Consider the following 23,881-nt stretch of genomic DNA (forward strand, 5'->3'; position numbering starts at 1 on the left):
ATGCAAGGTTTTCTCTGGCCAAGCAGCGGGGGAAATATCGCCTAGCATGGCGAATCCAGCCATGGAAAGCATCCGCTGGAATCTCTCCACATGCATCTTCCATGGTCATTGGGTCTCAGACATCACAAATTGGGTGTAAACAATCGAGAAAAACTGTAAGGTGGGAGGCCCTCAGCAAGTTGATTCTTTATTAATGTGATGTATTATGATATATTACACTAGTTTACTCAGCAATAACGTGTTTACAGACCGGTGTCTATTTTCTGTTTATTTATGCTTCAGCAAGCCAATCCTATAGTGATTTGAACTAATGCACGGGATAAATATCTCGTTCTTCATTCTATTTCAGTGCAGAGGAAGCCTGGAAAAAATTCTGTCCCCTAGGGGAGCATGACAGAAAACAACGGAATAACTGAACCTGTCCAAGGATGTGTGTCAGCACTGGAAACAGGAAAGGGTCTTTCCTGCAACAGTTCCCACAGAGTTGGAGCCGTATGGGATTTGTATGGTCACAAAAGACATGATGCATTATTAGACTTTTGTCTAATAAAATGTCATCATCGGACATCCAGAAGTAGTATGCGACAAAAATAATTCACTCTGTTTTGATTTGATCTACTAGCAAAATGCTTCCGGAACAAAAGTAGTGATTTTCTCCTGGTTTAGGTCACTAGTAAAGAAGAAGTAAGTGCAGATTGGCTATAGTTTCCTAGATACGGAATAGAAAATTCATGCAAAATACTGCTAAAACGGTAGTTTATCAGAACGTACAGAGTGTCTATAACAACCAGTTCTACGTATCTGGAAGCCTGTCTGCACATTCCAACATATTCATTTTAATATGCCTAGAGTTTTTACATAAATGTTTTGTTTTTGTTTTTTTGTAGAAACGTCTCTTGGAAGTGACCAAAATGCATGCATGTAAAGAAATTTCATAAACGATAGCAGACGTTGACTTTTGCATCATAGTGTCTTGGAAGCAGCAAGGCAGATATTGATAAGCAGCTGGTGGCAAACCTCCTGAAGTCAGAAGATGGACTTTTTGCCGATCTCTTTCCATTGAACTCTGGGAAGCAGATGGAGTCCAAACTTTGTAGACCAGTGTTAGACCAGGACACCAACATAACGCAACATAAATTTTATTTTACACTTTTCACCCAAACACGTCTTTATAAGCAATACATGCACAGTCAAGACTACAACAAACATAACTGCCATTTGGGAGATGGTTAAAAGTCCAAATAGTTACACATTATTATATCAATATTCTGACTGATATACACAAATAAGACACTGACGTTTGCATTTTTACATCAAAACAAGCATTACATAACTTTATACATTATTTACAATGCTTCAAAAACACTCATCACTCATCAAGTCTGGGGAATTTCCTTTTTTTCCCTCCCCCTATAACAGGAACAGCCAATTATCGGAGCAGGGAGCGTTCTTTTCACAAAGCCAAAGTCCAGCTTAAGCTTAAATTTCATACGATCATCTCAGCCTTTTTTAAATTGCACAGCAATAAAGCAATTGATTGTTTGTTTTATTCTTAAAAATATAAATACCTTGATGATGCCCAACTGTAAGATCGCCTGTGTGGTTGTTTTATGGTACAGTATTTGTTATGCAACATTATTACAGACGACACACAAGTTTTGGGGCCAGTTTTGAAATATTTTGGTAGTTATACAGTCTTTAACATTATTAGAGCCCTCTAGACATTAAATAACATCCCTAGAGTCACCTTGATACTTTAAATATCATGTGTGTTGTTGTAAATGTGTTCCAGTGCTAAGGGAGCTGAGTGGGGGCCAGACAGGAAGTGACATCGGGGGTTCAGAGTTGAGATATATACCACAACAGTAACCCATGCTAGGGCTTACTGTCACTATTGTGAGATCATTCAAACCTGCAATAAAAGTGATCAAGTCTGGTGCTTGTGTGTCTCACCGAACATTACTGACACCTAGTGACGGGTGTAGAACACTGCATATCATCACAGCATCTTTGAATGCGATTCTGAATGCCTTATATTTGTATTTTACTTCTTTTTTTTTCATCTTTGTTTTTTTTTAAATGTAAAATAATATTTTTTAGAATGTGCTATAAAAATGTGGCAGCAAATGGCCCCCAGGCTTCACTTTGGACACCCCTATACTAGGTATTTGTAGAAATGTAGACTATTCTGTGAGTATAAACAATAAAAATGGTTTAGTAAATGAACTGTAAACAAGGTGGTGATATTTCTGACATTTGTAAATCACCTGTTGGAATGGAATGTTGTTCCGATGCAAAATGCAACATTTACTGTACGCTGACAAAAACAGATGAGTCTTCCACATACTTGTGTGACAAAGCTGTTAGAACTAGTTCACACAGAATTTCATAATCACTTGTACAAAGCCCTGTGATTGGCTGGCGACCAGTCTAGGGTGTACCCCGCCTTACGCCCGAAGACAGCTGGGATAGGCTCCAGCACCCCCCGCGACCCTCGTGAGGAAACGCGGTAGAAAATGAATGAATGAATGAATGAACTTGTACAAAGGAGTATTAGGGTCTCATGAACACAATATTTTAGAGAGTAATATTTTTAACGGGCACGGTGGTCGAGTGGTTAGCGCGCAGACCTTACAGCTTAGGAGACTAGGGTTAAATGCCACCCTCGGGCATCTCTGTGTGGAGTTTGCATGTTGTCCCCGTGCATGCATGGGTTTTCTCCGGGTACTCCGGTTTCCTCCCACATTCCAAAAACATGCTAGGTTAATTGGCGACTCCAAATTGTCCATAGGTATGAATGTGAGTGTGAATGGTTGTTTGTCTATATGTGCCCTGTGTCTATATGTGGCGACCAGTCCAGGGTGTACCCCGCCTCTCGCCTGAAGACAGCTGGGATAGGCTCCAGCACCCCCGCGACCCTTCTGAGGAAAAAGCGGTAGAAAATGAATGAATGAATATTTTTAACGTGAAATTTCAAATGGCCAAACTGGCATGACATTTTTCTCCAAAATAGTCCAAAATAAATATTTATTTTCCAAATCTAAAAATAGGTATGTTTTTGATGTATTTCTTTGTGTCCTAATGCTCCTTTCATATGCTTGCTGGTCATGTTGGTGTTCCTGAAAGAGAGAATTGACTCGTAGACTGCAAGTAACATGCAGGTGGTCCTCGGTTTACGATGATATAATTTTAGTCAGGAAACACGAGACTGGCTTGAGAACTAGTTTCAGCACCACAATGCAGTGTGCGCCTGAAGAAAAACCTCACTTTTTAGTTCACTTTTTGGACTTCCTTATGTCCACTCGGCGGAACTGCGCCAAAGAAAAGGAAAGCCATCACCATGGATGTGACAATGGACATCTTAAAAACACACCCACCAATATTGGCCACACTTTTGGTCCGAACCGCTCGACTGTCGCGACCATCATTAAGGATAAAGATTAATGCTAATGAAAGCTATAGAGGTCATGGATTCTGTGTGCTGTTACAAGGAGATACTTTTAGGTTCTGTCTAATAGCTTCCCATAATAATGCTGTTATGACACCCACACTCACATAGCACAATTGGAGTTGTACTGGGAGATGCGCTGTTCTCACTCACACAAGCTTAACTTTCACTTTCTAGAGGGGCGTGGCAACTGCTATACACTTGCAGGTGGAGCTGCAGCCAGGGGTGGTCAGTCACTGCCGGGATTCTGCTGCTCTAACGTTGGACTTTCTCGCGCCGGCAGCACATCATAGTGACAGGAGATATGGCTGTTTTTTGGTAGATCATATGGGTCCTGGCCTGGTTGCGTGATATCAGGACTGCAAGCACTGCTTCCTGTTGGCTCTGAATGGAGGAGACATGAGATGATATTAATTCCTTCAAAAACAATTTAGTTTGTGTGTCAGTTGACAGGAAGGGTGTTGCTGTGCCAGCCATGTTTACGCTGTGTTTATGCAGCATAGTGAGGAGTGCAATGACCTCAACATCGGAGAGACCAACCAACCATTACATGAACACATGGCAGCACATTGGACAGTTTTTCTGGGAAGGGATAACAATGTCCGAATTCAATACCAGCATTCGGAAAAGCTCCTCACCAATTTCATAGATATTCTTATTACTGCTCAAACTGCTGTGGCTGATTTCAGCGTAGGGTGAATCCCGTCTCGCAGGCGACTTCATTTCCACATAGCCACACTCTGTGTTTTTGCTGGTCAGAAGGGGAGGGTCCTTGATAGTGGCATATGGGTTTTCTGTGCTGTTCAGGGAGCAGCAGCTGCCATGACACCGCGTGCCTTTCACCACGTCTGCGTCACGCCAAAGGAGAAATCAGTTTAAACGCATTCAAAATGGCCTATAATCGAACGTACCTCGTAGAGACTTGTCCTTGCACCTCCTGTCAATTCCGCAAGCTCCTGGTTTGGATGGAAGAGGAAGAGTCAGCAAATGGAAGAAATGGAAATTACTGAAGAAATCGAATAATCTGCAGTCATTTTCCAAAAAAACCCATCATACATTGAATCCATGAGTGAGATTGGCCGATACCGATCACATAGATGAACTGTACATGAGTGCCATAGGCCAGGGGAGCCGTTAGACAATTCCAAGGGTGAATAGGTACCGCAAAAAACATACAGACTAAAAACACGCTTTACGATATCCGCTCTCATTGGGATGGCTGTGTCTTCCAGCACGAGACGTGTGCTCCGGTCGTGAGGTAACAAATGCTGACGTCAACAGCTTTGTAGCAAAATTGAGAGCCAATAGTATCCACTCGGCGGCACGGCGGTCGAGTGGTTAGCGCGCAGACCACACAGCTAGGAGACCAGGGTTCAACTCCACCCTCGGCCATCTCTGTGTGGAGTTTGCATGTTCTCCCTGTGCATGCGTGGGTTTTCTCCGGGTACTCCGGTTTCCTCCCACATTCCAAAAACATGCTAGGTTAGTTGGCGACTCCAAATTGTGAGTGTGAATGGTTGTTTGTCTATATGTGCCCTGTGATTGGCTGGCTACCAGTTCAGGGTGTGCCCCGCCTCTGGCCCGAAGACAGCTGGGATAGGCTCCAGCACCCCTCGCGACCCTCGTGAGGAAAAGCGGTAGAAAATGAATGAATGAGACGATAGGAAAACTGTGGCTGATCAACTGAAGCATGCCTAATAATTGGTAGTTAGATTTCACCAAAGCCTACTTTTATTTGAAATTCATCTCACCCTGCTCGTTGAAGCAGTCGCCATGTTTCCAGCCTGCAGGCAGCGTGCCCGTGGTGTCAGGAAGAGGATATCTCTTTCTTTCCTCTACATTCTTCAAGATTGTGAACATGTTGTTCTTGGCCTTTAAAAAAAAAAAAGCATAAAAATGAGAGTGAAAGTGGCCCCCACACACACAACAGTCATGCAGCACTTACTTTTCCATAGTGGGAATTATTAACATGTTGAAGGCTGATGCACTGGGTCAGACTGTGGTAGCTGGGGTTGGAGAAGTAATTACGGGGGGGAACGTCATGTGGTGCCTGAGCATCTAAAAAGTCAACATGTAGAAAGAATCATTCATTCATTGTTCATTCCTTTTATTCATCACTTCTATGCATTTTATGGATGCTCCAATCAGGGTTGTATTTAGAGGTTATTACATGGTTTGTCTGGTATCAGGCCAGGTATCATGCCCCCAAGTGTCAGTATTCTAGCATGCGGGGGCATGATACTGGGCCTGATACCAGACAAACCATGTGATGATCTTATTATCACATACTATTTAATCATGAGCTTATTATCACGTACTTTCGTTTTTCCATCATGTAACGTGCCAGAGAGTTGAATTTTGATTTGAGAGAATCAGGCTCATATTCATCCCCATTTTCTTTTCTGATTGCTAAAATAATGTAGCGACCCTGACGTGTTCATGTTGACATGTTGTGCTCTTGAGTGTCTGACTGTTCCGCGTGACTGTGAATGCACCAGGGGTGGGGGCGTGTCGTGTTGAGGAAGCACTGTTGCGTTGCTGGCGGTGGTTGCAACGGCGTGGTTACGGCCGACAGTAGCCAGTTTTCTTGTGTAATAAAAGCTTGTTAGCGATCACAGTCGTGTCCTTTCCATAGCGTCGGCAACGACGTTACAATAAACATAGACACGTATTTGTCTAACTCAGGCGGGGGAATACTTTCTACCAGTCTTCGTTCGTTCTTGCAGTTGCAGTCGCCCTTGGTTTTCCGACTTGTATTTGCATTTTTAGTTTTTTCGATCATTTCAAGAGTGTCCTCCTCATTAATGGTGATAAAACGTTCCATTTCTAATATTTTCCCTATTTGTCTTTCGCCGGGAGTGTCAACCGCTGACATGTTGACAGAGCACAGACGGCAGCAAAACAAACGCTTGTGCGCTGTTCTCTGATTGGTTGTTTCACGGGCACGATACCAGAGCAGCGCGCTCTGATTGGACAGCTACGGGGGCTGATACTGGATTTTACTCTATATTTTATCAGTATCACTGCCCTGGGCTTTGACACAGTATCATTTCGGCCTTTTCCCGTATCATTCATGGGCGGTTTCTAGGGTACAGGGCCAATTAATACTGTATTATGTGATAACATGTAATAGTTGTAGTATCTTGCCCTATTTTGATGATGTAAAACACTTCAGAAACTTCTTTTCTCTGCGCATTGATATGCATAGTTAGCTAGTTCTGTCAACAACACTTACGATGTCCGCTCTCCTTGGGATGGCTGTGTCTTCCAGCACAAGACATGTGCTCCAGTCCTCAGGTAAAATATGCTGACGGCAAACAAGCATCTTTTTGAGTCTTTCTAGCTAATTTGAGAGCTTGGTATCCACTCTTCCGTCTGTGAATGATGCTGAGACTAGCCATTAGCCAGGCATCGTGTTAGTCCGTGAGTTTTTTTTTTCATGTCAGCTGCTACAATAATAATGTCACTGTCGCTTTGTTAATCTACAAGTCCGTTATTTAAATAGATTTTTGAGGTTTTTTTGTGAGGGCTTTAGCGTCAAAATAGGTATTTCCCATGACATGCTTTGCTAGCAAGCTGATATAAACTCGTTTTCTCACACGGGAAATAAATATGTGTTCATGTTTCACATAAGGATTGTGATGGGAAAATTCCCCAAAAAAAGCGTAGCTCCCCTTTAAAGAGAATTTGGATGCAAAATCAGCTTGGTTGCGCTCCAGCAGGACCCACAGGAAGTCCTACAAATTCAGACCACTTTTCAGGTTTTCCGCCTTATGGGCGCCACACACGGGAGGCGGCAGGCAGCTGCGGTTGGCGGGTCTCTGAACTACTTTGGTATCCCCAAATTCCCTCCACATCTGACAGTCAACATAAACAATGGGAGACTCGTACAGTTCCCTCTGGATGTGAGTATGCTGCTCGCCGATGCGGCGATGGGTTTCGCCGGTTGCGGTTGTTTGTCACCTCCCATGTGTGGCACCAAAATGGCCACCGCCCAACCAATGATCACATCGCGAGCCCCTGATAATAAAGCAAGTATCGAAATTGATGAGTATTTTGAGAGTACTTTTCGGTTAGAGTCGGACCTTATGGAAGGGGTTAATGACGTAACCAATGTTCTGCTGTACATATAGTATATTTTTTATACAAGAAGGCATTATGACCTGTAATGGTGTAGTCAGCCGTGACTCTCATAGCAGGCGTGTAGGTTACCGCTGGCATGGGAGCTTCTTTTCCTTTCTGTTTCTTCCGATAGATGATAAAGAAGAGGAGGAAGAATAGCACCAGCAGTACCAGCACAATGATCCCCGTAATTGCTCCGATCTGATAGGTGTCCACCTGCATGGCGGCGCTCGTCAAAGTGTTCAGGCTGCCAACGACAACAGCGGCTGCGGATAACAGAATGAGGACACAAAATGTTAAGCATGAAACACATCCGCTGAATGTCATAATTAGCTCGACCGAGGGAGACTCACCCTGGTCACAACGTGCCCCCTTCCAGCCCGGATTGCAGTAGCAGGTACCAGTGATGTGATCACAGGTGGAGTTATTAAGACAGTCACACACCTGCCGGCAGCCATAACCATAGGAACCGGGAGGACACTCTACGACAACAAAAACAAGACGTATTAAGGGCCGTATTTATAAATGGAATATTTTTTTCTGTAGGTAAAGCATTGCTACCTTCTAAATATATTTTAACATTATTAGAGCCCTCTAAACATGAACTAACACCTCTTAGTCACTTTTACACTTTACACTTAACCAATATTGTAGACATACTAATAACAGCAAATATGACGCATTAGACATAACGAGGGATGTACAAATTTGGCTTTTTTGTCGAAAACCAATATGCCAATATTGTGCAACTCTTTCCAATTTCCAATACCGATATTTATCACATACTACAGTATTAATTGGCCCTGTACCCTAGAAACCGCCCATGAATGATACGGGAAAAGGCCGAAATGACACTGTGTCAAAGCCCAGGGGAGTGATACTGATAAAACATAGAGTTTAACCATGTCCAGTATCAGCCCTCGTAGCTGTCCACTCAGAGCACGCTGCTCTGGTATCGTGCCCGTGAAACAACCAATCAGAGAACAGCGCACGAGCGTGAACACACAGCGTTTGTTTTGCTGCCGTCTGTGCTCTGTCAACATGTCAGCGGTTGACACTCCCGGCGAAAGACAAATAGGGAAAATAGCAAACAGAATATTAGAAATGGAACGTTTTATCACCATTAATGAGGAGGACACTCTTGAAATGATCGAAAAAACTAAAAATGCAAATACAAGTCGGAAAACCAAGGGCGACCTCGAGCTTTTTTCTGAATGGCTCATCAACTGCAAGAACGAACGAAGACTGGTAGAAAGTATTCCCCCGCCTGAGTTAGACAAATACGTGTCTGTGTTTATTTTATCAATCAGAAAAGAAAATGGGGATGAATACGAGCCTGATTATTGTTGAAATATTTTTGCAATTATTGTGTTTACACTGTTTAGATATAATACATGTAATAAACTGAAAATTTTCTGGAAACAAAATGGTCTTTGATTAAATAGTACGTGATAATAAGCTCATGATTAAATAGTATGCCCGACCTTCGGTCTCGGGCTGATACTGACACTTGGGGGCATGATACCTGGCCTGAGACCAGACAAACCATGTGATAACCTATAAGTATCAAATGGCCTGTGGTGGAATGAACACGTATTATATGTGTTGTATACAGCATTTTTAAAATATCGTTATTCATGATTGGGAAAAAATCCGATACCGATATCAACCTATATTGCATTTTTATGCTGATATTTTGGCGATAGTTATCGATACTGATAGCATTGTGAGAGTTTTCCGGACTGCAATTCCGTACTGCTATTGTCTCGTCGGTGTAACATTACTGGCACCTAGTGACTAGTGTGGAATACTACATATCACACCTTTGAATGCGTTTTCTGAATGCCTTCCTGACTCTAAATTGAGACAAACTTGAGCATGACATAAAATATGTTTGGTACTGATATGTTTGCAGTATTGATTGGTATTTATGTATATAAATGTGCACTGGAATATAGCGATTAAATGTTGGAGATCTGCAAATAAGTTCATGTCAGGAACACAAACTATACACAATATTTAGTACACTGGTAAAAAAACAAAAAACAAAAACACTTTTCCATACTTTTTTCACAGTGCTGACCCATGAAGCCAGTGCGACAAGTGCATTGTCCAGAGTTGTGGTCACAGTCTGCTCCATTCCTGCACTGGCATGTCTGGGAACAATCCTTCCCATAAAACCCTAAAGGACAACCTGAAAGGGAGTCATCACATGATGTAGGAGTCAAAACCTTTGCAGAAATGTGTGTGTGTGTGTGAGACTGACGTTGTGTGCAGTAAAGGCCGGTCCATCCCGGTGTGCACTTGCATTCTCCATCATAGGCACTGCAGTGTGCTCCATTGTGGCAGTTACATGTGTGGATGCAGTTGGGTCCCCACTGACTGGGCGGACAAGCTGCAAAACAGTCAAAATGAAACATTATCAAGTGTGGTGCAAGAGAAAAACCTATTGAACACTGTATTTGATTCAAGTAAGTGAACTGACGCTGTGAACAGTCACTGCCGATCCATCCCGGAAAACACTGACAGGATCCATCGATGGGGTTACAGGTGCCATTGTTGGTGCACTTGCAGTTGTGTGCACACTTCTTACCGTAGTAACCACTGGGACACACTGCACACAAGCCACATCATGTCAGTCAGCCATAACAACACAAGTCCTGTCGCTACACTGGGACTAAAAGACGTATAAACCTTAACAGGAGTTTTGTATAAAAAGTAAGCCATAGCTCACCCTCATTGCAAAGTGCTCCCTTGAAACCTGGGAGGCAGTCACACTGGCCGCTTATATGATGACAGGGTCCATTACTGTGGACACACTGGGGACATGTCTGACTACAGCGGTGACCAAAGTAACCTGGAGAACAGACTGTAAGGAAAAAGGAAAGGCCTTCACGTAAAAGGGTCAGCCTGACAGCAATTGTCCAGCAATAAACGGTCAACCACGGTGTTGCCATTTTAAAAACATTATTAACTCTACAAGCAATGTTTTCTTTCATATACTGTAAATAGTGTTGACTGATTAAAAGGTTGATGAAAGGAAAAGGGGGCGGCACGGCGGTCGAGTGGTTAGCGCGCAGACCTCACAGGTAGGAGACCAGGGTTCAATCCCACCCTCGGCCATCTCTGTGTGGAGTTTGCATGTTCTCATGGGTTTTCTCCGGGTACTCCGGTTTCCTCCCACATTCCAAAAACATGCTAGGTTAATTGGCGACACCAAATTGTCCATAGGTATGAATGTGAGTGTGAATGGTTGTTTGTCTATATGTGCCCTGTGATTGGCTGGCGACCAGTCCAGGGTGTACCCTGCCTCTCGCTCGAAGACGGCTGGGATAGGCTCCGGCACCCCCGCGACCCTTGTGAGGAAAAAGCGGTAGAAAATGAATGAATGAATGAAAGGAAAGGTATTCAAAACTGTGGTGAGACCAGCCATGTTGTTTGGTCTAAAGACAGTGCTACTGAGGAAAAGACGGGAAGCAGAACTGGAGGTAGCAGAGATGAGGATGCTGAGGTTCTCAATGGGAGTGACCAGGATGGATAGGATCAGGAACGAGTACATCAGAGGGACATTACACGTTAGAGGCCTTGGAGATAAAGTCAGAGAGGCCAGACTGAGATGGTTGGGACATGTCCAGAGGGGAGATAGTGAATATATTGGTAGAAGGATGCTGCCAGGTAGGAGACGTAGAGGAGGACCAAAGAGGAGGTTTATGGATGTAGTGAAGGAAGACATGAGGGTAGTTGGTGTGAGAGAGACAGATGCAGAAGACAGGGTTGGCTGGAGGAGATTGATTTGCTGTGGCGACTCCTGAAGAGAAAAGCCCAAAGACAAAGAAGAAGAAGAAGTAGGGTTGGCACAACAATCAATACTTCGAAACCAAGTCAGTATCAACATGGGAAAAATACATTTTTAAGATATTGTCAGTATGGACTACAGTCATTCCGTGTTTATTGCAGTTAATGATTAAAGACCCGACGCCAATAAGTCCATTTCTGGGAGGTCGGATTCAGCAATAATACAGTAAATGAAATATTTTTCATAGTTAGAGCATAGAAAACCTGTTTATGACTTTCTAAATATAATTAATGTAATTTTTACCATGTAGACATGAAATAACACCCCTACAGTTACCTATACAGCCATTATTCTTTGTTTACACCATATTTCACATTCATTTGTACTACTTATCCTCACCAGAGTCAAGGAGGTGCTGGAGCCTATCCCAGCTGTTTCGGGCAAGAGGCGGGGTACACCCTGGACTGGTCGCCAGCCAATCACAGGGCACATATAGACAAACAACCATTCACACTCACATTCATACCTATGGACAATTTGGAGTCGGCAATTAACCTAGCATGTTTTTGGAATGTGGGAGGAAACCCACGCATGCACGAGGAGAATATGCAAACTCCACACAGAGATGGCCGAGGGTGGAATTGAACTCGGGTCTCCTAGTTGTGAGGCCTGCGCCTGCACATAAGGAAGGGTTAGAGTGAGAGAGTAAGAAGCCAAACACCACTTCCACACTGAATGGGAGAACGTTATCACTCTACCATGTTGGACACGCCGTGGTTGATTATACGTAGTGTTAACGTAATGTAATCTAAGATAATGTCTAAGATAGTCAACCATGTAACTGCATGATTTATTAATTCACTAATTTTTGAAAATCCGTGATAGGTGAAGCCGTGAAATTCGAAGCGCATAGTGGCAAGAGATTACTGTAAATACAATCTATAATGAGGGTTGAAATCACATACTCCTCTGACAGGTGGTGCCTCTGAATCCCGGTGCGCACTCACAGCTTCCTTCATCAGGAGTGCAAGATGCTCCATTCTTACAGTGACAAGAAATTGAGCAGTTTGGGCCCCAGCGGCCCTCTGCACACACACTGTCACAGTGGATACCTACTCATAAAGAAATACACACAACAACGTCATGAAAGCCACGGAAGCCATGAAACAACCTCTTCAATGTTATTTCTTTTGGCATCCTATACATTTTTATGTACCTGTCCAACCAGGCAGGCAGTGGCAGTGCCCGGTGGAGTGATGACATCCATCGGCATGGCTGCAGTCACAGCGCTCCTTACAGTCAAGACCATAGGTACCGTCCTAGAGAAGGCAACATGTGATTGTCATATGTCATGACTAGGGATCGACCGATATGGTTTTTTTGGGGCCAATGCCGATACCGATTTTTTTCCATCATCCTTAGCCGATGGCCGATTTTGCCTGGGCCGATATTTGTGGCCGATAATGCTTTTGATCCCTCAATTTACATGAAAAAAATGACCATGATAACAAATATTACAGGTATCATATTTAAACAAATATTTATTGAAATGTAAACACTGAACACAGGAGGATTCAGCTTTCTTAAACACACATTTAAACAGCATTATCAACTTTAAAAGGAATAAATATTCACCCATGTGCAAAAATTTCTGTCGTAGTTTAAATTTATCTAGCATCGATGTGATGACTGCTCCTCCGCAGCGTGACGCGCACCCCTCCGCCTCCACACACACAAACACATCACACTGACACAATTTAGTACGATATATAAAACATTTCTCTCATCAGCTGTGGTTCAGTAACCGTCCGTGATCAGTTAAGACGTCTTCTGCATGTGTTGTTGGAGAGAGCAGCTGCTGTGATCATTCTCACTGGTGCCCCTGTTTCATTCGGACAAGCGCACATTCAGCGCATTTATGATTTTGCCTGTTTTGCTTTTTTGATGCTTAATGGAAATCATTTTGCTAATATTTTGGGATCCATTTCTGGCTAGTCTGTTAACTCTGCATAACACAGTCGCACTGGAATGTATTAGTAGTTAGAGCATAGAAAACCTGTGTGTGACTTTCCAGACATGTAATAAAAACCCAGATAGTCGCCTTTACACTTCTATTATTCTTTGTTTACACCACATAGCGAAAGCTACGGAATCACTGCGGTGACATAAGAGACTGCCGCCGCTCATAAGCCTTGAATTTATTTATTGTAAACATAAAAAGTGCTTCAAACTGAGTGGGGAACAAAGTCAAAGAGGCCAAAAACTTACCACTTCCACACGGAATGAGAGGAGAACTTTTTTTCACTCTATTAGGGATGTCCCGATTCGTGTGTTGTGCACGATAAAGATCTCTCATAAGCAGACACGGCTACTCCAATTCCTTCTGTGTGTGTGTGTGTGCGTGCTCGGAGAGAGCGCACACACACACACACACACACACACAGAATAACATGACACGCATTTAAAGTTGCATAGTTGTTCATTCTTGTTCTGCTCAACTAGTGAGAGTGCTTTTATTCGTCTGTTGCGTTGGTATGTGATGTTTTTGGGCTTTCTTGTTGTCACACCGTGACTTAAACTGTTATGCCTAGCGATCACCCAGTGAAATGTGATGGGCTTAGTAAAGTGTTAAAAGCAAGCTAACTCTATTATTGTGATTCAACAGTGGAGGCGGGGTCCTCTGCCAAAAAAAAGCTGCCCCGGCGGATGCCTGACTGTAAATTATGCGGTGGAAAAATAAATCGCGCGTATCGGCCGTTACCGATAGAAGGAAAAAACGCAAATATCGGCCCAATATATCGGCCGGCCGATGTATTGGTCGATCCTTAGTCATGACACGTCATCATTTAGTTTTGTGATTTAGTAACACATTTACTCGAGAGACATATCCAGGGACGTGTCCTGACCTGGCAATGGAGTTCACATCTCTGGCCTCTCCAGCCTGCATCACAGGTACAGCGACCAGTCACAACATCACATGCGCCTCCATTCTCGCACATGCAGGTCATGTTACAGCCTAGGCCCCACGTACCACTGGGGCAATTGATGGAGCAGTCCACTCCATGCCACCCTGATCAAAGAAGGTATGTCAATATCAACAACAGGCAATGAACCCCAAAACAATACACTACGGTACATTGCAGTGTTTGGCTGACCTTTTGGAACAACAACAGAAGTACCGATACTTGTTTCTAACCATGGAACCATGAAGAGCCTCACTGTACCACCACGATACATCAATAATACAACTATTCTATACTCATCTCAGTTCTTCAGCTCACCTGGTTTGCAGAAGCAGGACCCATCCACAGGTGAACATTCAGCTCCATTCTTACAGTTACAGCTGGAGGAGCAATTTGCTCCATGAGATCCTGCCGGGCATGGGACTGAACAGTCCAAAGCCTTGAAAAATCAAGAGTAAAGTCAGATCAGGGGTGACTCTGATCAATTTTGTGCATTTTAGTCATTAATAATACAACTGTGGTTTTTTTCTCACTGACAGGGAAAAAAGGTTTACCGTGAAGCCCGGAGCACAGACACACGCTCCTGTTACACTGTGGCAGTCTGCACCATTCTGACAGCGACACACCTGCTGGCAGGACTCGCCGTAGAAGCCCGGGGTGCACGACTCATTGCAGTAGAGGCCGGACCAGCCTGACACACATGCACACTCCCCCGACATCGGATGGCAGCTGGTAACAAGAAGAACAACACTGTAATAGATTAGACCTGCTTTTTGATACTGTTTGGGTTTTTTTTGCTACATTGTGGATTTTCAAAAATGAATCAATTTATTAATGATAACTGTTTTGTGGTTGACTACGGGCTATTATCAGTCAAAAATATTGTAGTATTCTGGTCACTAGGCATCAGTAATGTTACATTGATGATGATGGACATTAGGCTGCGTAGCTACAGCAGTAGCTCCCCCTCACTGGGTTTATTATTTTCATGCTTTGAACAGCTATTTTCATAACCATATTCATTTATTCATTCATTCATTTTCTATTGTTCGTCGGTGGCGGGGGTGCTGGAGCCTATCCCAGCTGTCTTCGGGCAAAAGGCGGCGTACACCCTGGACTGGTCGCCAGCCAATCACAGGGACAAACAACCATTCACACTCACATTCATACCTATGGACAATTTGGAGTCACCAACTAGCATATTTTTGGAATGTGGGAGGAAACCGGAGTACCCGGTGAAAACCCACGCATGCACGGGGAGAACATGCAAAGTCCACACAGGCCGAGGGTGGAATTGAACTCGGTCTCCTAGCTGAGTGGCCTGCGCGCTAACCACTCGGTCACCGTACAGCCGTAACCATATTCAAGTCCACAAATTCATGTTTGTAACAAAATCTCATTATTATAAAAAAAAAGAAAATCGGGATCAGATGGAATCGGCAAGACTACAAAAAATATATATATATCTGATCGACTTGGAAGTAAAAAAATGCGAATCGGGACATCCCTAATAGAGTGAAAAAAAGTTATCCTCTCATTCCGTGTGGAAGTGGTAAGTTTTTGGCTTCTTTGTCTTTGTTCCCCACTCAGTTTGAAGCACTTTTTATGTTTACAATAAATAAATTCAAGGGTTATGAGCGGCGGCAGTCTCTTATGTCACCGCAGTGATCCCGTAGCTTGCGCTATGTGGTGTAAACAAAGAATAATAGAAGTGTAAAGGCGACTATCTGGGTTTTTATTACATGTCTAGAAAGTCACACGCAGGTTTTCTATGCTCTAACTACTAATATATTCCAGTGCGACTGTGTTATGCAGAGTTAACAGACTAGTCAGAAATGGATCCCAAAATATTAGCATAATGATTTCCATTAAGCATCAAAAAAGCAAAACACAGGCACAATCATCTGAATGTGCGCTTGTCCGAATGAAACAGGGGCACCAGTGAGAATGATCACAGCAGCTGCTCTCTCCAACAACACATGCAGAAGACGTCTTAACTGATCACGGACGGTTACTGAACCACAGCTGTCTAATTAAGACACACAATGGAGCATTGAAGTCCAAGTTAGAAACCTCCACTACTGTACCTGTGTGTATACTGGGCGTGGCATGGACACTTGGTATCACAGCGGAGGCCGTAGTGTCCTTCGGGACACAGTCGGACATCGCATGTCTTGCCTGTGTATCCAGGCTCACAAAGACAGTTTCCGTTGCTATGGTAACATTTGCTGTTGTTCTTACAGCGACACGTCTTTGTGCAGCCGGCACCGTAGGTACCAACTGGACACTCATCCTGACACCTGGCCACACAAACACACAAGGACGTTCATTTGAATATAAATCATAACATATACTGTACACATGTGCATTATATTTTTACTGTAAAAATTGAAAAAGATGCATAAAAAATTTAAATATGCTTGATAGGACAAGCATTTTCAAGTGTTAAATAGCTCAATGGACTAAAATACAAATAAAAGAAATTCAGAAGACACATTCAAAGATGCCTCTAATGTGAAAAAAATTTGTAATATGGCTTGTTACATACTTACATACTGTAGGCTTACCATAAATTTGGCTTGTTTGTCTTGCTTTCACATAAGACAAACTCCAAGTACAGTAGCCCGAAAGAGTAAAAAAGCTTAAAACTGGGCCAGTGGAATAGATGACTCTACAGGACGCTGGTGAGGGGTGCAATTGAGGTTAGGTTATTTCACTTTCTGTGGGCATGGACGCCACAATGGAACCTGAATGGCACAGATAGGCGGCTGCCTGGAGGGCACTAACTTGCCAACATCCGCCCTCTTATTGCTTTGAGCACGTCAACTCCAGCCCACATAATACACATGCACACCGGCTTTTTTGTTGTTAATGATAGCCATTTGACAATGTTTAGCTACTAACATTAGCAATCACTGAATGCACAGTCATCCCTTGTCACTATGTGTTTTCAACTTTGCGGCATCACTCTATCACTCTAAATATATTCATTATTAATTCATGTCATTTTGTTGTCCCATTTGTTGTCCTATATGGCCAATTATTATATATTATATTCATTCATTCATTCATTTTCTACCGCTTTTCCTCACGAGGGTCGCGGGGGTGCTGGAGCCTATCCCAGCTGTCTTCGGGCGAGAGGCGGGGTACACCCCGGACTGGTCGCCAGCCAATCACAGGGCACATATAGACAAACAACCATTCACATTCACATTCATACCTATGGACAATTTGGAGTCGTTTTTGGAATGTGGGAGGAAACCGGAATACCTGGAGAAAACCCACGCATGCACGGGGAGAACATGCAAACTCCACACAGAGATGGCCGAGTGTGGTATATATTATATTATTAATTATAAAATATCCAAGCCTAAAAAAATTCAAGCATTAAAATATGATATGTAGTATTATACACTGGTAACTAAGTCGAAGTAATGTTACTGTAATGCTCGGTGAGACACACAAGCACCAGTACAAACACTTTTCTCAGCCAATGCACAGAGAGCTTCCTCAAATCTAATAGGATTCAGTTCCTTTCCCTTTCCTATTTGTCGGGTACTCTGTATTCCTGTCACTGGGCCGTTAATGGTTTCCAGAGGGTTTGGGTGCGGCATGTCTGTTTCCAAGCAGTGTTATACAATGACGTTTGGCTTCACTCATACCCTTATTTTCTCATAAAGTGCACATAGAAGGGCTATTCCTGTCTCACCACTGGCTTGGTTAAGTATATGGTGCGAGCCCTCTGATATTGCTAATTATATGGACTAAAGCTTCGCCGGGTTCTCTGCTAAGAAAACACTAGATAGGCTTATTTGTTTTGTTTTCTTTTTGTGATCGTCTGGAGAATGTGAATGGAATTGGGCTATGTTCCATTTTTTAGTGTTTATAGTAGTAGTAGTCAGAACAACACAGTAATTACTCAGTTTCACTTTAGCACAAACCGTACAGAAGGAGTTCAGACCAAAAATTGTCCTCAGTCACAGTGCTACCAGAAAAAAAAACAGGTGTGAAATCCACAAAGGATGCTGGGAAGCCCATGCACACACTTCCCCAGCAGGAAGTTACCCAGCATGCTTTGTGGGAAAACACATCTTCGTGTTGATTTTTCCTTCTGTTTCCATGAAAGCTGTTCCTTACCGTTCTCCTGTGTATCCAGGGCTGCAAAGACACTGCCCGGTGGATGAAAAACATAAGCCATTGTTGTGACACTGGCATTCTTGAGAACAATTTGGGCCGAATCTCCCCTCTGGACATGGCTGTCCACATACTGTACCCTGCAAAAAAACAAAACAAAACAGTACATACAGGTTAGAAAATTTGCATGTGTGCTGGGTCCCGTAGGGTTGAAACATCCATGGTTTCTGTTTGACAGCTTGACACAGGCATAATCAATGTGATTAGTTTGGAGCTTGTTTTTATGGGGAAGTGGATATCACTGCTATCATTATAAAATGATGTCCTGTCCTCTATTTGTGTGTTGTTGTTTAATGAGCATTACCTATTTGCCAGCGGCCCTGGCCAATAGCACTCATCATAAATGAACTGGAAAATATACATGTGATCGGTATCAGTGTCAGCCGATCTCACTCATTGATTATCCGTATCCTAAAAGCAGCATAAAAAACCCTGATGGTTCATCATTCAAATGATTATTAAATCATTATTTTACATTTGGGAACGACATGAAAAGATGAATGTCAGTGTTTCAGTAAGGACAGACCTGTAGACGAACCGCAGCACTGAGCATCCAGATTGGAAGCAGCGAGATGCTTGTCTCCTATCCAAACAACAGAAATAGATCTACCAACCCCGAATGACGCACTGGACGGAGCTCAATAAGGAACAATATTTTTACCCTCTGATTTTCTTCTTAGAATTCCCTGCTTTCTTTCTCTGGCTCACTTCCACTTCCCCTTACTGAGACACAAACACACAAACACACACAGATTCAGACCACACATGCATGCAAGGAGAGATGTCAGAGTGAGAGGGAGCACAAAACTGGGGAAATATCCGACAACGTAACATTTATTTTGGGGTTTATGCCAACACAGCATTGTAGTGATTGCAACTGGACCGTTTGGGTTCATTTAGAACCAAGTCTGAGAAGACTCCTGAAGAGCCGATCGATTCAATGCCCTGGGGGTACAAGGACTTGGATGAATAATGATATTCAAAGGTAAACATTGCGATAATTCATTGTGGGACATCGCTGTGCTCTACCACAAGTGCAGACATTGAACTTTTAGCTCATGATCATCTCTAAGGATTTTGCATGGAGACCGTCTGCTGACCATTCAACTTGGCCCACAGGTACGCAGAACATCACATTTTGGATCTGGAGAAAGGAGAAAGGTGGGAGAAGCGTCTTAACCCACAGAGTACAGAATCGAACCCTCAGCTTTCCAGTTTCTGGACAACCTGTTCCATCTCCTCGGTCGGACAGGGGCAGAACTTCACATGTGAGGACCTGACACCATTACTAATTGTTTTATTCCTGTTTTTCAGTAACAAGGTCAAATTAGTTCATTACTATTAACTACATTAAAATTTCTATCATCTATGCAACTGGAAAGCTGTTCTCATTGTTCACTTAGCTCAAAAGACTTGTGTCGTTTGGAAACATCACATCAGGTAAGAGAAGTCGGTGCAACAAAACTATTGTTTTCGGTATAAAAGTACACACACTACTTCTATGTCATTGAAAAAATCAATTGTAAGGACTAAAAACATTAATTAATTCATTAATTTTCTACCGCTTATCCTCACGAGGCTCACCGGCGTGCTGGAGCCTATCCCAGCTGTCTTCGGGGGAGAGGCGAGGTACACCCTGGACTGGTCACCAGCCAATCACAGGGCACATATAGACAAACAACCATTCACACTCACATTCATACCTATGGACAATTTGGAGTCGCCAATTAACCTAGCATGTTTTTGGAATACTCTGAGTACCCGGAGAAAACCCACGCATGCACGGGAAGAACATGCAAACTCCACACAGAGATGGCCGAGGGTGGAATTGAACTCGGGTCTCCTAGCTGTGAGGCCTGCGCCTGCGCATAAGGAAGGGTTAGAGTGAGAGTAAGAAGCCAAACACCACTTCCACACTGAATGGGAGAACTTTTTCCACTCTACCATGTTGGACACGCCGTGGCTGATTATACGTAGTGTTAATGTAATGTAATCTAAGATAATGGTCTATGATAGTCAACCATGTAACTGCATGATTTATTAATTCATTAATTTTTGAAAATCTGTGATAGGTGAGGCCGTGAAATTCAAAGCGCATAGTGGCAAGAGATTACTGTAAATACAATCTATAATGAGGGTTGAAATCAATCAATGTGGCCTGCGTGCGAACCACTCGGTTCCCATGCAGACGGACTAAAAACAATGAATGCAAAAAGGGCTTATCAAAACACAAAGCATTCCTATTTGCTCGGATTGGAAAGAAATATGAGGCTAGGAATGACACAAAAGTAAAAGTCGCTTGAGAGCTGAACATTTTTGAGAGCTGAATATTTCACAAAGTCAGAGAAATTAAAAAGAATAGAAGCGGTACAACAAGGAAACGGGCCATAGCATGAACGCAATGTAAGTACAGGCCAGAAGATGCCAGGAGAGGGAGGGAGAATTCCATTTCAAATCCTCCCCATCCACTTTTTGGAACTGATGTCCATTGTTGCAAACTTCCCTTGCCATCCATCCCCACATGTTCCTCTGGAGGAAGTCCTTTGTCAGGTGGACATTGTGAACTGCAGTGTTGTCCAGTTGAAAAAGCCAGTCATTACCACACAGACGAGGGCCTTCAGTCATGAGGGATTCCCCCTGCAACATCTCCACATAGCCAGTGCCATTTGACAGCCCTGCACAATCAAGCTTTGTTTTTTCATTGAAGAAAAAAGCAGCCCAGATCATGATGGCGCGCCCTCCGCTGTACCGTGTGGAATACATCTCAGGTGGGACCTCCTTGTCATGCAAGGACCGCCAAGCCAACAGGACCGCCAAGGTTCCATTTTTTTGTCATCAAAGAATAAAACTTTCTTCCACCTTTCAGTGTCCCATGTGCTCTTGTGCAAATTCCAAACGGGCAATGTGTCATGGAAGGAGATGAGGTCTTTGAAGACATTTTTGTTCTTAAAAACTTTCCCTCGCAAATCCCGTTTGATGGTTATTGGATTGCACTCGGCACTGCTAACGTTGGTTGCGTGTCTTGACGGACAGCCAGGGTCGGTGAGATTCTTTTGGGTCTGCCGCTTGACTTTTCTGTTCCTTGTAAAAGGTTTAAAATGTCTGACTGCTTCCAACCTCAGCAGCAATGGTGCGCTACAAACAATCAGTGACCTCGATGCATCACTCACAATGCCTCAAGCTACTCCCTAGTAATGCTACCTGATGGTACTGTTTTTGAAAAGTTAACGCTAGGTTATAAACCATGCCTCGCACCTGTATTGTTGAGGCTTGTGGCAATAATCCGATTAGTTGGTCAACTTTGATATTCCACAAGCTGCCAACTAAACAGCAGGATAGATTGAAGGATACCAACTCTCAACTTCGACCCGACAACATCAACATCAACATTGACTCTTTGAGTCTTCGTAGTCGAAATAGGTGTCCCAAAGACATGCTTTGTTAGCGAGCTGATATTACCTCATTTTTTTGCATTATAAGGCACAGAAAAGGGTCACACAAAATATGAGTGGGCAAAATTCTCCCAAAAATTCTTTTAGCATTTTGAAGCTCCTTACGATCCCACAGGGCAAAATATAAATTCTTACATTACATGGCCAGGTACCACTGGACCTTATTGACCTTGTGGTGCCTTCCAGAGCCTTTGGCTATCAAGCTTTACTCTGGTGGAAACATCTTCCTGGTTCAGTTTGGAGGGCAGACCCTGATAAAGCTTATAGTCAGGGACGCCCTGGGTCATCTCTTAGTTTGCTACAATAGGCCTTGACTGCTGGGGGATCTTTCTTGATGCACCAAACTTATGTTTCTTCTGCTTTATCTTTGATATTTTTGTATTATTACGCTGTTAGAAAGCCCATAATTTACATTGCATTGTATGTTCAGCTTAAGAGTGCAGTGTTAGTTCTCAGGCAGTATTCACGATTACATTCTGTTACTTAGTATACAGAAAACGCATTGATATTAATTTCATAAACATTGCGACTGTTAGAAAGCCCATAATTTACATTGCATTGTATGTTCGGCTTAGAGTGTCGTTTGTCCTACGGTGTTCAGCGGTCAGTAAACGCACCACAGTGCGGGATGTTTTTTCGGTTGAACAATATGAAGAGCTTGCAACCAAAAGGCGCTAAATCCAATTTTCACTAAGTTGCATGTTTTTCATGAGTTTAATAGACCTCTGTCATGTGTATCCAAATCGCATATTTTGGTCTTGAAATCATTTTTAAAAATATGAAAAAAAGTGATGATGAAATTTATGCTTTCAACCAAAAGGCGCTATTTCCATTTCAGATTTCAACCAAAAGGAGCTAAATCCCTTTCTTTATTCTTTATTCTGATTGGCCCAAGTTTCCCATCTATTGATAATCTGACCAATCAGAGAGAAGAATACAATTGGCACTGCACATACAGAAAGCCAGTATCAGTGCGCATCCTGTTTTGTTTGTGTACATTAAGTACACGTATGATAGTTACAGTATGTTATGCAATTCAGGAGAACACAAATTGTGTTTTTACAGTATTCTGTAACATGGAGGTTTTTTTTACGCCATAAAAGGCATGTCTCTACCTTGACACCTCCAACTTTCATGAGAAACATTATTTTACTTGTACTAAAAAACATACAATGTAAAGAGTTTGTAATGAGATGATTTTTGTCACTGTCACCTTCATGGTGCAGTCAAATATGAGCACTGCTTTTAATAACATTTTTATTAATTTATTTTGTATTGCATGTTGAGAATGGCTTCTGTGTTGTAATTATTTTATGAGCATAGCACATTAAAGCACCTTACATTCTTTTACAACAATGCCATTGAAGAAGTTAAAGGTGACTTCAAATTTATTTCAGCCAAAAGGCGCTAAATCCATCATTTCAGCCAAAAGGCGCTAAATCCGGAAAAAAAATAATAAAAAAAAAAAATAAAATACATGGTGTGTGCAGGATTTTTATAGCATGCATTTTTATGACCTATATTGATAGCTCTTTCATTTGCAATATAGACTTGATGACCAAATAGATTATTATGTGCGTAGTTAAAAATCATTGATTTTCTCGAAATCAGTCAAAATGGATTTAGCGCCTTTTGGTTGCAAGCTCTTCATATATAGATCTCTGAGCCTTATTGCGCCTCATACATCATATCACCAGGTTGATGCTGTGCGTGAATGCATAAAGGTGAGTTTTTTGGCTTATTGTGGGAGTTGTGGAGTAGTTTGGGCACCCTTTTCACAAAGTTAGGCTCCCTTTTCATCGGTGCTAATATCAGTATTTAAGCTAACTATGACTAATGGTTATGCTAGTGAGTGTCATGTTTGCTTGGTTTCTTTGTTGAATTTATGTGTGTAGCATGCCTTTAG

The 23,881-nt window shown here is 42.7% G+C and overlaps 1 protein-coding gene across 2 annotated transcripts in view; it reads right to left on the reverse strand.

Annotated features, from left to right (window-relative positions):
• Positions 1 to 1,162: 1,162 nt before the first annotated feature.
• The window catches only part of megf10 (multiple EGF-like-domains 10), a 41,112-nt gene continuing 18,393 nt past the window's right edge, over positions 1,163 to 23,881 (reverse strand). Inside the window, exons 8-26 of one of the 2 annotated variants that reach the window (XM_058064501.1) lie at positions 18,467 to 18,603; positions 16,417 to 16,629; positions 14,884 to 15,058; positions 14,648 to 14,768; positions 14,273 to 14,436; positions 12,583 to 12,685; positions 12,332 to 12,478; positions 10,305 to 10,439; positions 10,056 to 10,184; positions 9,837 to 9,965; positions 9,636 to 9,764; positions 7,924 to 8,052; positions 7,787 to 7,836; positions 7,612 to 7,693; positions 5,394 to 5,506; positions 5,200 to 5,320; positions 4,360 to 4,404; positions 4,087 to 4,296; positions 1,163 to 3,832 (exon numbers count right to left, since the gene is read on the reverse strand). In XM_058064501.1, coding sequence (XP_057920484.1) covers positions 3,678 to 3,832; positions 4,087 to 4,296; positions 4,360 to 4,404; positions 5,200 to 5,320; positions 5,394 to 5,506; positions 7,612 to 7,693; positions 7,787 to 7,836; positions 7,924 to 8,052; positions 9,636 to 9,764; positions 9,837 to 9,965; positions 10,056 to 10,184; positions 10,305 to 10,439; positions 12,332 to 12,478; positions 12,583 to 12,685; positions 14,273 to 14,436; positions 14,648 to 14,768; positions 14,884 to 15,058; positions 16,417 to 16,629; positions 18,467 to 18,603 — 2,487 coding nt within the window. In that variant the 3' untranslated portion in view covers positions 1,163 to 3,677. Of the gene's footprint in view, positions 3,833 to 4,086; positions 4,297 to 4,359; positions 4,405 to 5,199; positions 5,321 to 5,393; positions 5,507 to 7,611; positions 7,837 to 7,923; positions 8,053 to 9,635; positions 9,765 to 9,836; positions 9,966 to 10,055; positions 10,185 to 10,304; positions 10,440 to 12,331; positions 12,479 to 12,582; positions 12,686 to 14,272; positions 14,437 to 14,647; positions 14,769 to 14,883; positions 15,059 to 16,416; positions 16,630 to 18,466; positions 18,604 to 23,881 lie in introns of both variants that reach the window. The other variant, XM_058064500.1, reaches the window with a different exon arrangement.

Source organism: Doryrhamphus excisus, chromosome 2 (assembly GCF_030265055.1).
Source record: "Doryrhamphus excisus isolate RoL2022-K1 chromosome 2, RoL_Dexc_1.0, whole genome shotgun sequence".
Lineage (NCBI taxonomy): Eukaryota > Metazoa > Chordata > Actinopteri > Syngnathiformes > Syngnathidae > Doryrhamphus > Doryrhamphus excisus.